Source organism: Rhododendron vialii, chromosome 4a (assembly GCF_030253575.1).
Source record: "Rhododendron vialii isolate Sample 1 chromosome 4a, ASM3025357v1".
NCBI lineage: Eukaryota > Viridiplantae > Streptophyta > Magnoliopsida > Ericales > Ericaceae > Rhododendron > Rhododendron vialii.
The window spans coordinates 29,984,848-30,001,571 of NC_080560.1; the positions used below are offsets into that span (position 1 = coordinate 29,984,848).

Below are 16,724 nucleotides of genomic sequence, written 5' to 3' on the forward strand. Positions count from 1 at the left end.
AGCATGCATGCATCGTGCACGTTGAAAAAGCAGAAGCAGGGCATAAGGCTGAAGGCTGGTGATCAAGATTTTCTAGTACTGTTTTATATTTGTACTTCTGTATTATTGATCTAAAGAGATTAAATGTAAGGGGCTGGCGTTCTAATGGTGGAGCTTAATTTCTAATCCAAGTTACTTGTGCAGGGTAATTAGATCCAACACACATAATGACACGACTTAATAGTCGGGCTTTTGTATCCTGAATGCATGGGACAAGCCATATGAGGAGTTCTGCTACATCGATGGTGGTTCAAACTTTTCCCAACCGCAAACGGCTTCAATCTCTTTAAAGAAAACGAGATATTCATGCCCCAGTCCGATTTATGTAAATCTATTTATTTTGGATAATATTATAACATACGCTCTAATTAATTTATTTGATGTATAAGTGGATGTGTAATCATAATGATTATAGATGAGACTGGCGTGAAGTAGACGAATTTGGCTAGAAATCAAATTTGGCCAAACAAATAAACTTGGTGTCTTTCAATGACTTGATTTATTGACTCAACATCAATTATCTTGGCAAAGACCACAAACTTTTCATCCTCCATTCTTTTGAGATCTGTAATACTGAAGAATTCGTATGCGGATAAAAAAAGAAGAAGTACTAATTCGTATCGGAAAATTCACCATTGTTCTTAATCATTCTTAGCATTTCCTTTGCAGGTATTAATTATCAAAATACGTCATGGGCCTTCATTTTCCCTACTACAAGAGGGAGTGTGCTCTTTTTTGGTGAAGGGAGTTTGGTGCGCTGTTTAATAACAAGGTTTGCTCTTTGCCCCCTTTTGATTTCACTTTTTCTATTAAATGCTACTTTTCTTTAATTAGTCATTAATCAAGAACTTTTTTAGTTTAGGTCAACTGAAAATTTTCGCCCAATTCCAAAATAGAATATATCGTGCAAGTGTTATTTCTTTCTTCTAAGAACTTTTTTTTGTTGAACAAAGGTGCATTGATTCAAGTTCGATTTTCCTTGCCAACAATTCTTTCACTCTATGCGTAAGCGTGTGAAACAGTTGTGGGAGGGGCTGTAAGGATTAGTCCGAGGTGCGCGCAAGCTGGCCCGGGACACTCTGCATTACCAAAAAAAAAGTTGTATTGATCTGGTTCCTGATCTTGGGCGGGCATAGGCCTAGCTCTGGTGTGAGCCCATGTCACGACTCACAAGCACTTCCTCGATCCACTAGCTTTGTCTTGATCGGTGAGGAGATTACTGAATAAGGTTTTAAAAATACTCCGTAATAGATTGCAATAAACAACAATCATAATACAAGATTTTGCACTCAAGACAATTACAAAACTAATTTGTCTGTTTGGTTTGTCTTGTTTATTTATTAAGTCTTGGAAAGAAATTATATTTAGTGAACTTTTTGTGTATGGGGTTCAAACATATAATTTTTCGATTTTTGGATGAAAAAGATGGAAAAAGTTACAAAACTTACTCATCGACCAATGGAAAAATAATAACAAAAAGAGCCCTCCTTATTATTGCTTACGTTTGAAATGTTATTCTCTTAGATATCAAACTGCTATTGTTCGAAAAAGAAAACTCCATGTTTAAAAAATAATTGAGAAGTAACGCAATAAGTGTGTTTAAAATCAAAGGTACGTACAAAGTGGTTCAAGAGCATTAAGGAAAGAAAGAAAAAAATTGCAAATGGTAGTACAGTCACCTGGTGGGTCTATGTGTTATCTTCCACTTATTCACTCTACTAAATGTGATCCAACTAGTTTGACATATGGTAGTTTTCATAAATTGAATCATTCATTTGAAAAATAAAGGTGATGGAACATAATCGAATTTCATTTATCTTGGAAAAAATACAGGCCATTCAAGATTTTATGTGGCTCAAACCCACCCAAAGGTTTCCACTATTTCTGTGGTGTTGGTGTCTTGAAAGTTGAAACCCATCATCCTCAAAGTGGTTTGGAGAGGAGAAAACTCAACTACAGAATTGGGCGTCAAGACCAAATACCGAGTACTACTACTATTTCTGGTCTTGTATCATAATACTACAATAACTTTTACTAATATGTACTTAATGACACTATTTTATCACTAAAATTGGCTTTAAGAAGGAAATTAATTAGAAAACAATAAATTGTCTATGACGCAGTCTTACAGAGACATGATGCAAACTATTATTGCAGAACATATATCTTTTGTTAGAACAGAAATATACTATAAGCACACATATTTGGACATACACTCACAAGGGGGGTGTGGCATGAGCCGATAGGATGGCTGAGTATATGAGGTTCGACTGATTTACATGCATGTTGGTCCATATTTTAGTACTTTGTTCAACTTTATTTGACCTGACTGGGTGGGCCGTTCTGAGAAGTACTAGTAATGTTGAAGTGTCATGTCATATCAAGGGTTGTGGTGGGTGGAGTTGAGTTGGCCGGGGTGCATTGATCGCCACATAAGCAGGGTCGGGGTGGGTTTTTGCATACCTCTTCCGGACCCGAAAATTACAACACTGCCCAAACCCGCCCCGACCGGGTAATTCGTGAGTGCCCCCATTCCCACCCGGTTCAAGGTTTGGGTTTGCCCGCCTGATTTCCCGAGTGGATTGTAATAGAAGGTTGCATTGTACATGACTACATGTGATGGGAATTTTCAACTCGAACTCAAAATTTTAGCTAAGACTATATAAAACCATCTGATATTTAGAGTGAGTTTTACCAAATTTTATCCGAGCCAACTTCTATACTTTGGCCCTTTACTCGCCTTCCACTCAGAAGTTGACAGTTGGCTATAGAATCATCGAGATACAAATTTTCTCATTAGATGTAAGACCGAAACACACACACGATATGCGAATAGAAAACAGTAAAGAAATCAACACAAAATATACGTGGTTCCCCAATACCAGGTACGTCCCCGGGAGCGAGAACGGCAGTCATTTCTTATTCAATCAATTGAAACAGGATTTACAACATAGAATATTTATACCTACTCTATTCTAACCCTAATTCGGTATTTGGCCTGTATCCCAAAAACCCCTGTACTGTAACCAACCAACCCCCCCCAATCCACGGGCCTTCGGCGCAATCCACTCCACTAGATTCACTTGTTGGGCTTCGCTCCACTCCGGCATCTAGCTTCTTTCTAGAGCTTCTTAGTATCTCTTCATATTAACACATGAGCCACAAGTTCTAACAAGTGAGTTATATAAGAAGCTTCTACTAGAATATGGAAAGAGCTAAAGACATACACAAACTTACATCAAATGTTGCACAAACACACCAAGTGTTGCTGTAAGTTTGTGCTTGTCTCTAGCATAGTTGCTTAAACATTGATTCAACTTTTATGAACACTTCTAAGAATAAGAGATAGACAATTCACTATAATGAGACAAATCCACCATGCAGTCTTAGCTACTTGAATGGAATGCAGAACTAAATGAACATCAGTAGGAAGCATTATCCTGAAACGACAGGCAAAACATTTTCAGAGGTTGCACAAGCCATTTGGGTGTTTTAGAGTGTTTTTTTGCTATTTGACAGACCCAAGACAACGACTCTCTGAGTCTCTAGTTTGTTACTGATTTTCTCGTGCTGCTTTATCTTCTCTTTGTGACTTCCTTTCTTTAAGGAAACCAAAAAGAAAAGAATTTGATTATGTATTCACTGGTTTGTCATGTTTTTTACATTATCACCAAGTCAGACGTTGATAAAAGGAAAAAACAAGAGGCGCAAATACAAAGTAAGCTAAACCTACCCACCAGAGGAACGCCTGAGCTACATGGAAACATCGATCCAGGATAAGATTCCACAACTATTCACAATAGATGGCATATGTACAATGGCAGGAACGCTTTATGTCCCCTCTCATCTATTCAATTTCACCATCAACTTCCTTCTTTTCGACTACAAAAGAAGTAGATCATAAAGCTCAACCTTCCACGATAGATCCTACGTCGACATCTAAGATATGCATACTGGTTGAAGTATACTGTAAAGACAAGCGATCAAGCTGTTGCAATCCATATGGAATGGAGTCTCTTAATCACTCCCAACCCATTAACATCTTCCAAACTGCTCCCTCAATCTGGCTCTTCAGTTCTGGTGAGCCATCAACTTCATCAAGTAGAATTCTGTAAACTTCCCATTCCCGGTCTCCAATAATGTGTCTCCCAATCTCAGCCTGGACAAAATTCGGTCAAATTTAGAGAGAGAGAGAGAGAGAGAGAGAGAATTACTGGTGTTCTTGGTACGATCACAAACTTGTATGTCTTTGAAGGGACTAGTCGGAAGAAAATCTTAGATCATTTGAAAACAAAGCAAGAGTTCTTTCTTGAACTACTCCCCTTGTTTGAGGTGTCCAAACATGGAGCCATTATATAACGCTAATGAGCCGGGGAGGGAAATCGTACCGACCGGCCGCGCCAAGCCGTCTCTAGCCACCGAACGGCTGATCCGAGCCGTCCAAAAATTTTAAAATAAAATACCGAGGGGTCCTACGCAGGAATAAACGGCATCCGAGGTGTTTAGGCTGCTTGATCCGAGCACCCATTTTTCGTGTATATATGTATATACGTTTATATACACGAAAAAGGGGTGCTCGGATCAAGCATCCTACACACCTCGAATGCCGTTGATTCCCGCGTTGGGCCCCTCGGTTTTTTATTTTAAAATTTTTGGACGGCTCGGATTGACCGTCCGGTGGCCAGAGATGGTCCGGCGAGGCCGGTCGGTACGATTTCCCTCCCAGCCGGTCAGTACTCATAGCAGAACTCATTATATAACCATACCAATAGCGCAAAAGAGAACAACAATATAGAATCTTGCATTTCTACTTGCTTTAAGGGACTCTGACAAAAACAATCAATCTAGCAAAAGGGATATGCGACCTATCTGAGTTCCACCATCTCCTTAAAAACCAAAGATTATCAGAGAGGGCATCACTTCTGAGGCTTTTGGGTCGTGGCAATCAGTCCATTAGGGCAGTTAGCCACTTAGAGTTTACAAAGGTAGATTGCGGGTTCAAACCAAAAGAAAATAAGCCTTGTGTCGCATTCAATAGAGGTCAGATACATGAACCCTTTCTCGCCAACCGTGGCTCCGATACTACTTGCGGTCACTCCACTATCTATGTTACATAAATCCTTCATTTTGGCTGAAGTATCTGTGTCGATGTGTCTGACAACCATATCCATTTGACACTCGGATCCTCTACTTGTTATAATATTACAGAAAAATTAATATTAAATTAGCTAGAAAAGCAATATTTCTAGTCTCAAATGGACAGGAAATAGCAAAAACATATCTTTCTTAACCCCTTCTTGGGTAAATTCATTTCTACATATAAATTACGATACATTAATCTGAAAAAAATTACGCAATATATATACTACAAACAACTGTTCAGGACGTGCCCCCATAGCCATACCCAATTTGAGGATACATATGAGTATCCTATGATTTAAGTTTAGGAAAGTACGATGCTTGGACTTGCACCCGCACCCAAGTCCATGTAACATAGCCACTAGGGCGTTAGTCTCCATGAGTTCACAAGCTTGTAGTGTCGTTCCAATAACCAACACAACAAAATTTATGTCTCCGCGGCTAATTCATTGTAAAGCAATTCCGACCAAGCACTCTAATAATGCCCAGCAAACAGCCCTAAAGGAGGAAAAAAGAAGGGAAAATCCAGCCATTTTCAAACATTAATCTCATCTGAACAAACTATACACTAGGGCGATCAGCAATTACCGAGAATATGCCAGTGTTGAGCATTTTGAGAGCAAGGGTAATGTCGTAGAAAACAAGAGGGCGACCTTTGCCAGATAGTTCCACGGGATTTGCTACTAGAAGTTCCGTATCAGGCCCCCGGCTCACCAAAGCTACTCTAAGAGGACAAAGTAGCTCCATTTGAATACGAGAGCACAAGGCACTTTGCTTGATAGGGTCAACTATCTTCTTCCCATCTGATTGCATGATAAATAAGTCCACTTCACACTTTCTTTTTTGTTTCGTTGTGCCTCGCCCATAAGAAATCTGCGTACATGATGAGAGACAAGTGTTTAGAATACAGATGAAATTACAGTCATTGCATGTTTGTGGTAATATAGCATAAAAACTTATAAAGCAACGTTTGCCTGGAAAGAAATTAGGATTTATCTGTGCCGAGAATGCCATGTACATTAGCAAAACTATCATCTTGAGGTCCCAAGTCCTAAAATCCATTAGGTTCTTTACCATAAAAACATCCCTCCACGCTCAAGAGCCTATAAAGTTTTCAAGGAGATGCAGATATCCACCAATTCTTGTAATGAATTCGCCCTCAAAATGGACTTGGAAAAGGAAGCATGAGACTTTGGCAACATACCACAAAGGACATATTATTCCCACGGCGAGAGATAATTAACAAAACATCTTGAGAAATACATCAAACTGAACAATCACCCATAGAAGAAAGTCCGCCATATATTCCGATGAACACAAATACAGCCAAGAACCACAAGTACAAAAAAAAAAAAAAAAGAGCCCTTGTAATGAGGGAGAAAGTTTAAAAAAACCCTGCATTTGGCAGGAAATAACGACAAGTTGAGTGTGTGAAATGGTGGCCAATTTGGCTAGACCCTGGTCGGTTTACACAGGAGCTTAACACCAATCATTTCCATCAAATCTGACAACCAGAATAACCTACCTGGATGTTGTAATCCTTCAAAGTTCTCATTATGTCGTAGAGGAGACCTTTGTGATCTTGGCAAACAATTTGGACAAGCGTGTGAGCAGGACTCAGAGAGTTATCCAACATGACAGATACATTGTTTGAGGTACGAGATCCACTTCTGCGTTCATCATCCAAATGGTCTTCTGTGATAGCAGGAGGAAGAAAGGAATGCCCTTGTGAGCATGCAGAAATTTCAGGGCCAACAATCTGTATTGCACAACTAATCATAACATCTCCTAAAACAGATTTTAGACAGTCACACGTATCCTCCTGTCTTATATTTGTATGCAGAAGTTCCCTGTCAATGAGATAATAAGTTAAAAAGAGTCAAGGAATCATATACTAAGGAATGCAGGGTTTTATCAGAACTTCGAATACATAGCATTGCACAATAAACGGAGTCTCTCCCCCTAAGAAACGGAGTCTCCCCTCCTAAGAGCATTTCCACTGGACTTGTCATTACCATGGCAAAAAATTTGCCAAAACCATTTCTTTTGCACCATTTGGCATCAAGTTTGGCTTTGGCAAAATTGCCACATCAGCTCATTATTGTAGGTGAAAGGCAGTTTTGCCAAAATGGTATTTGCACCAATAGAGCAAATTCGCCATTTTTGGCTGTTCGACACTGTAGTTAGGCAAAGAAATAATGAAGATTAGAAGTGGAGATGCTCTAAGGTCTACAATTCTGATTAATCGGGACATCACCCAACCGAAAAAATAGACACATAAAAACGAAACCTATAGTATGTAAATCATCTTCATAAACTATTATCCACTAACTCAACACTCCTTAAATGACCATAGTTCGAATTCAAAACCATCCTACCTCATGTTTCTAGTCATCTTAGTGACAAAATTTCGCAAAGACCGCTCACGGAATACTACAAATGATATGCAATGTGATCATAATAACTTGGAATTCGAGGGAGCCAAGAATGTAAAACCTGGTGTCTGTGATGAAGAATAAGTCCATCACTCTGCCATCTGGGGTGGTAGATACCTTCACTCTCTTTATCGTAAGCTCAAGCTCACAAAGAACCACGGTCACATCTGTCCAAAATGTTCTCCACATCTCAGGAATAAATTACTGAAATCACGCTAGAATCTGAAAATTCAAGTAGCATACAAACAACATATAAAAGGGCCGAACAATCAGATACAATAATTTCCCTAATTAGCTTTAAAGAAATAGGAAGAAGTGCAATTCTGAAATGCTTGAAACTAAAAATGTCTAAGAAAGCCTCGAAACTTGTGGGCTTAAGACAAAATCAAGTTTTCTTATCTCTCCTCTGCTTCTAGGTAATCAAACAGAAAATAAAGAAGATTAGGGTCAAAGATATCACCACATTAAAAATCTAAATAGAACATACGCCAATAAACAAATTCATCACATCAAAAACACTAGCTAGCAGCTAAAATATCAAAATGAAAAAAATATACAAGACTGGCATGAACACCACGTAGTGGAATATAGCTGAATGTTCAAAGAAAAATATTGAATAAAGCAATTCACGAGAAAATTTCACAAAGTAGAGCATTGTAGAAGTGGATACGAGCCCTGGAGAAATTACCATGGAGAAGGCCTCTTCTGTCATAGCAACACAGTTTCAAGAGGAAAACATTAGGAGGCTTGGGAGACTGCAATTCAGATCGGTAAAATGAAATCCCAGATGCTGAAGAACAAGAAGGGCATACCCCAATTAGTCTCTTCTTCAGTAAACCCCATCTAGTAGTCGGTTTTCCGATGACCCAGAATACTATGTAGCACCACTTCCCATCCGTAGACACATCTACACCACACAATTAAAGGATACACGTAAAGAAAACTATCAAGACAGCTATCAGTTTCCCAAGAAGCGCCATAGCCAGAGAGATGTGTAGCACAATTCCTGTAGTCCTTGGCATGGATTTTAGTACCAACTAACAAATGTCTTGGTTTTATTTATCGAAACAAGTTTTCTAGAAATCTTTAAGCAATATTGTATTTTTTAAACTTAAAATGATGTCTTCGCCATTAAAGTCTTTGAAAACATGTTATGCAAAACCAGCAACTAAACAATTCCAGATGATGAAAGTGCATAATTTTGTCCAGATGATGCACGTGGGTCCATATATATAGGTCCAAACACACGAAGACGGTTTCGTCATGTTTCGACAACTGTGTCTGGATCTGTGCACTTTGATCTGGTAGCATTTTCTGCAAGGAAACTTATTGAGCACCAAATTATGTGAAAAAATCACACAAATTTCAATCCCCATGACTTGGTTCACAAAACACAGAGAGAGATCTCCATTTCCCAACCTTGGAAACACGTTGAGCACCAAAGTTAGTATAATATCACAAAATAAAAACGCAAATACCCATGATTTTATTACCAAAACAGAGAGAAAAACAAACGAACACGTAGTGCAGATTGAAGAAAGTGGGAGAATTTTGGGTGGGTTACCAACTCTAACAATGGTCAAACCGAAGAAAAGGATGAGGCGGCAGAGATCACAACCCAACCCAGTCTTGTCTGGGCAATTCACTGTTATCACACTTGTTGCCCCATCTCCTTCCCTCTCCGCTTCCCTTATCATCACCACGTCGTCGCATAGCATCCCCATCATCTTCTTCTTCAAAATCAAATCAAAGCAACAAACACTGGAACCTCTGATTTAACTGTTACTAGTAATCTACTCATTCGGAATTCTCCTCGCTGTGTACAGACTAGTGAAGTTCGGACACATACAGGAAACGCCAGAATCGGGATCTTGCGTTCTTACTTCTTTGAACTTTCGTGCAAGAAAACGCCAGAATCGGGATCCGCTGGATTCTCTATGAATTGACTGGTCCGGTCAGTTTAACCCCTTTTTAACTTCTTTCCGGATTCACATTTAGGAAAAAAAAATTTCAAAATGACACTTAAATTTTCACCCAAATATCTCATAAACACCTATGCTTTGATTGGATGAGAGCTTAAAAAAAAAAATTCAACTCAAAAAACTCATTACATATACTTTCAATCATTACTCACATTTCTCTCTTCTCCTTCCAATTAGTATTCTCATTTCTTTCTCTATTTCTCTCCACTTATTACCTTTGTCTCCAATCATTACCTTATTTCTTTCTTTATTCATTACTCCAAAAACCAAACTCAAAAAATTTTAAAAATCCATCAAAACACAGCATTATACTTTACTTTATTTTTATTATCAACACTTGTATTATACAACATTTCTTAATTTAGACTCATTGTCGTCACATTCCGTCCAATTTGTGAAAAAAATGTGATGATGTGATTTTTTTAGGAAAATTTTCAAAATAGCACTTGAACTTTACACCAAATGTCACAGAGATACCTGAACTTAAGTTTATTTCAATTAAACACATGTACTAACAAAATCCCCAAATTTAGATACATGAACTTAAGTTTATTTCAATTAAATACCTGTACTAACAAAATCTCCAAATTTAGACCACCGCCGTTATATTTCGTCCCAAAAATTGCTGACATGGCATCTCTAACCTGTTTAAGTTGTCCCATTGCACTGTTTCCAATAGTGGACGATGAAGTTTGTCTATGGGTTTCGCTTGGGTGCATCGTCTCTTATTGGAAACATGTGCAATGGGCAACTTAAACGGGTTGGAGATGTTATGTCAGCAATTTTTGGGACAAAATATAACGGCGGGGTCTAAATTTGGGAATTTTGTCAGTACATGTGTTTAATTGAAATAAACTTAAGTTCAGGTGTCTAAATTTGAGAATTTTGTTAGTACATGTGTTTAATTGAAATAAACTTAAGTTCAGGTGTCTTTGTGACATTTGGTGCAAAGTTCATATGTCATTTTGAAAATTTCCCTATTTTTTGTAAGGATCCGTATTTTTTGGATATTATTTAAATATGTTTAAAATGATAGAAAAATGTAAATTGAGTTTATTTAATTTGGAGTTAATGTGTTAGGATTATTATTTGAGGGAGTGCAAGTGTGATTAGTGTATGTGCCAGTATATATATGTGGGTGTGAGTGTAGAGGAGTAAAAATACTCCTACTCTCTCTCTCTATCTCCCGACCCCTCTCTCTCTCTCCGCCCCTCTCGCTCTCTCAAGTTCTCACCAAAAACCCTCCAAATAACCAATGACCTATGAAATTCAACCTCTAGTATACCTTCTACCTGTGATTTCAACCTTGAATTCCATGGGCTTAATCTTGGATCAAAGTTTTTCGGTTGATTTCAAGTTTTGGAGTCAAGGGCTTGATCGATCTCTTTGGGTTCGGCTTTGATGATAGAGGTAGGGATTTCTAACTTTCTCTATATGTTTATGAGTTGATTCGGTGTCTAAAATTTGCTTTCGATCGTTGTTTGGAAGCCTTGTGTTTGCCCTTGAAATCTGTCAAATCATGCTGAAAAACTCAGTGCTACATGTACCAGTGTTTACCCTGGTACATGTACCAACCTAGATTTCTCTGATTTTGTTCGATGGGTACATCTAGCGCCTTTAACTACTACATATACCAAAACCCAGATATATTATTCTATTCGCTGGGTACATGTAACGCTCTTAACTGTCACATATACCAAACTGAAAATTTCTGAAAAGTTTCTCCTTTCATGGTTTGGACCTCCGATCATTTCTAATACCTTTTAAATGTCTTCAAATCACTTCTAAGTTTGATTGTTCATATTCCAATGATTCGTTAATCATACTCACTCCTTTGGCTCTCATTGTTGGAAAAGAAAGTGTAGAGTTAAATGAATATGGTACTCGTATATTATTTATGCATTTGGTTGATTGTAGTAGATATTATGTCATGTCTCAATAAACGATATAGACTGTTAAGTGATATGACGTGACGTGACGTGGTGATTGGTGAAATGGAAAACGTATCGTAGAATTGTTATTGAACATCATAGGCTATACAAGGTATATTGTGGGGTGTATAGTTGGATGATGTGAGCCTGTCTAATAATCCGAATGATAATAGGGTAACTGTGTCATCATGATTCGTCTCGTTGATCTTCCTAAATTACTTTGGCACTCATTCTATAAGATTCTTGTATAGGACCCAGTGAGTGGTGTGTTGTAAAGTTATTTGTGGGTTCGGTACGTTACGTTGGGCTCAGTGTTATACTCGGGAAAAAAGTATGAATTTATGTATTTGTTGATTTATGACATGGTTGAATGTTTGTAATAAAATAGGATATGAATGAATGTTTGAGATTACAAACACAACAAAAACTTGACACTACGGGGTATCACCACTCGGTGGTGAGACGACCGGAATTGACACTACAGGTATCACCATGGACATTCGGTGAGACGGCCGGACCATGCAAATGAACGGATATCACCATGGACATTCGGTGATATGACTGGACCACGAGCGGTACGTGCGAAAACTGTGAATGATGATATATGATATGAAAGAGAGACAAATTGTTGATTTTGCCAAGTTTTTTAAAAGAAATGATTTTGATTTTGGTTAAAGGATTTTGATAAAAATCATCCGGCATTCTTGAGCCAATCAACGGCTTCCGATAATTGGACACAAATCAACAGATTCTGGTATTCAAGCTCGAATCAACAGAGCTTGATACGGTTTTGTATTTCTTTACCTCTTTTTGAAATCAAAAGGGGAAACTTTTTATGGAGAAAGGGTTTGATGATGAACGATGTGGAAATGTGGAGGATTATGGTATTGTACAGAAAATAATGAGATTATTGAAGATTGGTTATGGGTTGATGCAGACTGATACGAGTTTATTAATGTTGCTAGTTTGATGTGTAAATAGTTAGGAATACTTCTAAAATGTCTAGAACCCTGTAGTCGTAGTCCACCGGTTCATTATGGTAAACCTTTGTTTCTCATGTTCGCTTATTGAAACTCATTCACTCTTGGCGCATGTTTCTTCGCATTTTCATATATTTTGAGTTTAGAATTCTCTACTAAGTTAGTGTAGTTCAACCTATCATTTTCAAGTACATTGCAGGTCACGATTATGAAGTGCTTGGAGTGCATGCTGTTGTTATCGATTAAAGCTATTTTTCAGAGAATACTTGATAACTTTTGTATAACAAACCGCATTGTACTGTGTTTATCTACTTTGGAACTCTGTAATTTATTGGGCGAGTTTGTGAACTTGGGGACTGAACTATCTTTTGAGTTATTAATTGTAACTCTAGTGAGGATTTTAATTATCCAATATTATTATTATTTATGTTGAAAATTAAGAGCGGAATATTTTTCTCCGTTAAGTGCCTCTTTGGCACACAACAATAGCCCAAAAAAATGTGGAGAATCAAACTCCGTTTCTTTTCTCCCACCACATCACCCACCCTCATCCTCTCCCCCTCCCCCACCTCCCTCTTCCAACAAATTTTCAAATAATAGTAGCCCAGACCAAGTCCAAAAATTTGGTTATTCATCGGTTATTCATGCTAGAAATTTCACCCGAAAAAATTCTAACAAGTCTCATCCAATAATCACTCAAAAAATACCAATCTAAGAGCAAAAACCCATCAAGAAACAAAAATCCAAATCCAAATCCAAAATCTCAACCAAAAATTGTCCCAATCACAAAATCATCATCATTCAAACTCGGATCCCATGAACAAACAAACTTATCTACTATTTGATGAAATGGTGAACCTTGTTGGGTTGATAAATAATGGATTTCACCACTTGTTGCCGAGGATTAGGTTTTTAAGGCGTCGGTGGAAGAGGCTTCGTTTGTGGATATGGAGGAGGCCAGGAAGTGGTATGGTGACAGCCACCGTTGTTTTACCGTTTGATTGGGGGAAGAAGGAGATCAGGTTTCAGGTGAGGAGTGTGACAAGGTTTGTTTCAAGATGGGACTGGGGCTTTGGTTCAACGGCGCCGTTTATGACAGTGATGTACCCAATGAAGGACCGTTGGGAAGCACCAACCACCCATGAAATTGGACAAATTTGATTGAGGTTAATTAATTGGCTAGGGCCCAAGTCTGTGAAAACACAAATAAAATAAAAGGGCCAGTTTTCAAGTCAACCACCCACCATTCCAGCACTTATTCGCATTGGAATCCGACTCTTCGCTTCTTCGATGGAGGAGAGGCATCGAGAGATGGTCTCAACAGCGCGACAAAAAGAATGTGAGCAGATGAGATTGTGGAGAAAATGATGGGTTTTCATTGTGTGCATCTTTTGGACTTCCTATCATGTGCAATTGAGGCACTTAACAGGATAAAGATGCCACATCATCATATTTTGTGAGAAAATGGACGAAATATAACAGCACGTGTCTAAATTAGAGAATTTTGTAAGTATAGATAGGTGTTTGATTGAAATAAAATAAAGTTTAAGTGTTTATGAGACGTTTGGGTGAAAGTTCAAGAGTCATTTTAAAATGGGGAATGATACTGGCACTCCAAAAATTGATGCAGACACTCCAAAATTAGTGTAACTTCAAAGCCACTTTTCTTTTTTTTTTTTGGAGTGTCTGCATCAATTTTTAAAATGCCAATATCATTTCCCTTTAAAATTTTCCCTTCCATTTATCATCAAGATCTTTTACCTTATAGATCAGGTGGAGAATATGCCCAAATGAGCTAGCCTTAGTTGATTGATTGAATATCAGTTGGTATGGGTTTGAACAAAATTTATTTGAGATAAATGCTGATAAGTGCCAAAATATACATATTTTGGCCCTCCAATCTATATTTACTAGTCTTTTATATTTGTTAATTGGTATTTATTTTGCGTTTTTATGTTTACAGGTTGCTCGAGCTCGATTTTCATGATTTTTGGGTAAATATGGAAGTTAACAAAAGTTTTGGATTGAAGTGCGAAGTGCATTAGAATTTTGGTGGTCAATTTAATATTAGACAAAATCCTAAGGGACCATTATGTAATTAATACATGCAGTTCCTCTAAAATCAAAACCTAATACCAACTGACGGGGGGCAGCTTTTAAAAAGGGCGCTGCTATTCGCAGCCCTCTATTTACTCCCATAGCCCGTTAAAAATTTTCAATTATACTCGACAATTAGTTACCGAAATTGAGATATATTTTCAGCATCCAATTACTGAAATATAATATTTTTTTCAACAGATATTTACCGAAAATGCATGTTCGGCAGTTGTTTACCGAAAGTTGAACATATTTTCGACATGTAGTTACCGAAATATAATCTTGTTTTCAACAGCAATTTACCGAAATGGTATTTATGATTTTCAACAACCATTTACCGAAATGTAGTGGGCTATGGGAGAAAATAAAGGGCTGCGAATAGCAGTGCCCTTTAAAAAAAGGTTTTTGACGAACGAAATTAGAAGGACTGCGGCAGATTGGAAAAAAAAGGGATTAATTCCCACGGAAAAGAAGAAAGAACGGGGGTTGCCGTGATTCTTCTTGGGATCACGCACGACGAGGCTGCCGAACGAGCTGCAACAGGATTTCTTTGTTCCGAATATTATTTAGTTTTCTCATTAGTTATTTTTCCATTCAAGTTTTGAAGTTTTATTTAATTACTCGTATTTCGGTAACTAATTTTAATTTCTGTTCTTTATAAAAGTTGTTCGTTGGTTGCTGTTTAATTTAGATCTTCTATTCACCTCATGTAATAGAAACATGTTTTAAACTTGGGTTTCTTTCAATTTTTGCTTGATAATGAGTGAGTAGTCGTCGGGATAGGGTGCCAGGGTGATTAGCACATCATGGCCAGTCCGGGCACTGCTCTTATTTTCAAACAATGAAAAGGACAATTTCTAGATTAGTAAAATACTTCCCGTAGACGAATCCAGGCATTGTCGGAGCCCATGTGAACGGGAGAATGGAGGTCCAAAACTCATTCTCCGCTTCGCATGGGTAAACGGCGACCATTAGGGTTCGCATCTTGCGGGGTATCTTTTCCAATCTAAAGTTAAACGTTTTTAAGAACACTGAATGGAGCAAGTTAATCTGGACTGGTTACGAGTACTATGAACCCCACTACCGTGCCTCCTTTTTAATTCTCAAGAAGAACTTGTTATTTCTTAGCTTAATTTAATCTTAATCAATCGACAAGGGGTGGCTACTTAAGAGCCCATTTTAATTTTAACAACCCGAGTTTTTAGTCAGCACACATCACCGTCTTTGTGAATTCGACTCCGGTCTTACCGGGTATTGTGCTACGTCGGTCTCAGCCCTACGCTTGGGGCAACCCATTAATTTAGGACTAGAAATCGGTCAAGCAAATGCGTCTAAGAGCAAGTCCAATGGTGGGATGAAAAATAAGGGGATGGATAGTTATTTTAGTATCAAAAAGTTGTTAAAAGTCAGTTAGTTGTAAAATAGGACTCACCCCTCTCCAATTGTGAGTTTTAAAATAGAACCAAAGGGATCGAAAATATTATTGTTCCCCAAAGTGTTAAATTGGATAAAAATTCCAAAGTTATATTATGTCTCTCTCTCTCTCTCTCTCTCTCTATGAAGTCATCTAGGCTGAATAAGAAACATCCAAACCATAACTCCCATATATGACGGCTCTCTCTCTCTCTCTCTCTCTCTCTCTCTCTCTCTCGATTAGAGCAAACCCCTATTTCACCAAACTCTAGAAAATCACCAAGGCAGGAAAACTAGTCGATCTCTCTCTCTCTCTCTCTCTCTCTCTCTCTCTCTCTCACTGGTGAGATCTCTCCCTTTCTCACCTCTATCTCTCTCTCTCCAGTGACAGATTGCATAAACCAACGACATTTGCATATTCCGGCAACAGATTGTAGAAACCGGCAACATTTGCAGATTCTGACCAACTTTTCGGCGAATTGAGGTAACTCCGGTCATCCGTTTTCTGGGAATTGCAGTTGGGTCTGATGATGTGGCATTAATAGCTATAGTCATTTGGGGATAGATATATCCATCCGCATATTCATCAAAGTCATTTTGCATCACCTTTTCTATCCCCCATTGCAGACCAGATTTTAGCATTTGGGGATGGAAAATGACTATCCATCCCCCCATTGGACTTGCTCTAATGGGTTTTAATCCAGTGCT

General features: G+C 38.1%; 1 protein-coding gene across 2 annotated transcripts; it reads right to left on the minus strand.

Moving 5' to 3' along the window:
- Positions 1-3,751: 3,751 nt before the first annotated feature.
- On the minus strand, positions 3,752-9,628 carry LOC131324713 (ACT domain-containing protein ACR10-like). 2 transcript variants are annotated; one of them, XM_058356795.1, is made up of 6 exons: positions 9,178-9,628; positions 8,302-8,520; positions 7,675-7,780; positions 6,704-7,028; positions 5,767-6,051; positions 3,752-4,198 (listed from the first exon to the last, which is right to left on the minus strand). In XM_058356795.1, exons 1-6 carry the CDS (start codon positions 9,338-9,340, stop codon positions 4,061-4,063), a joined length of 1,236 nt encoding a protein of 411 aa, XP_058212778.1. In that variant the 5' UTR covers positions 9,341-9,628; the 3' UTR covers positions 3,752-4,060. The 2 variants fall into 2 exon arrangements, with proteins under 2 accessions (XP_058212778.1, XP_058212779.1); XM_058356796.1 differs by having other exon boundaries at positions 5,832-6,051; positions 9,178-9,591.
- Between the last annotated feature and the right edge of the window lie 7,096 nt (positions 9,629-16,724).

Coding starts and splice junctions, on each gene's coding strand:
- LOC131324713 (XM_058356795.1), bottom strand. CDS start 9,340: ATGATGGGGATGCTATGCGACGACGTGGTGATGATAAGGGAAGCGGAG. Junction 7,029..7,674: donor TTCTTCATCACAGACACCAG/GTTTTACATTCT, acceptor TCTCATTGACAG/GGAACTTCTGCATACAAATA. Junction 6,052..6,703: donor TGAAGGATTACAACATCCAG/GTAGGTTATTCT, acceptor TCATGTACGCAG/ATTTCTTATGGGCGAGGCAC.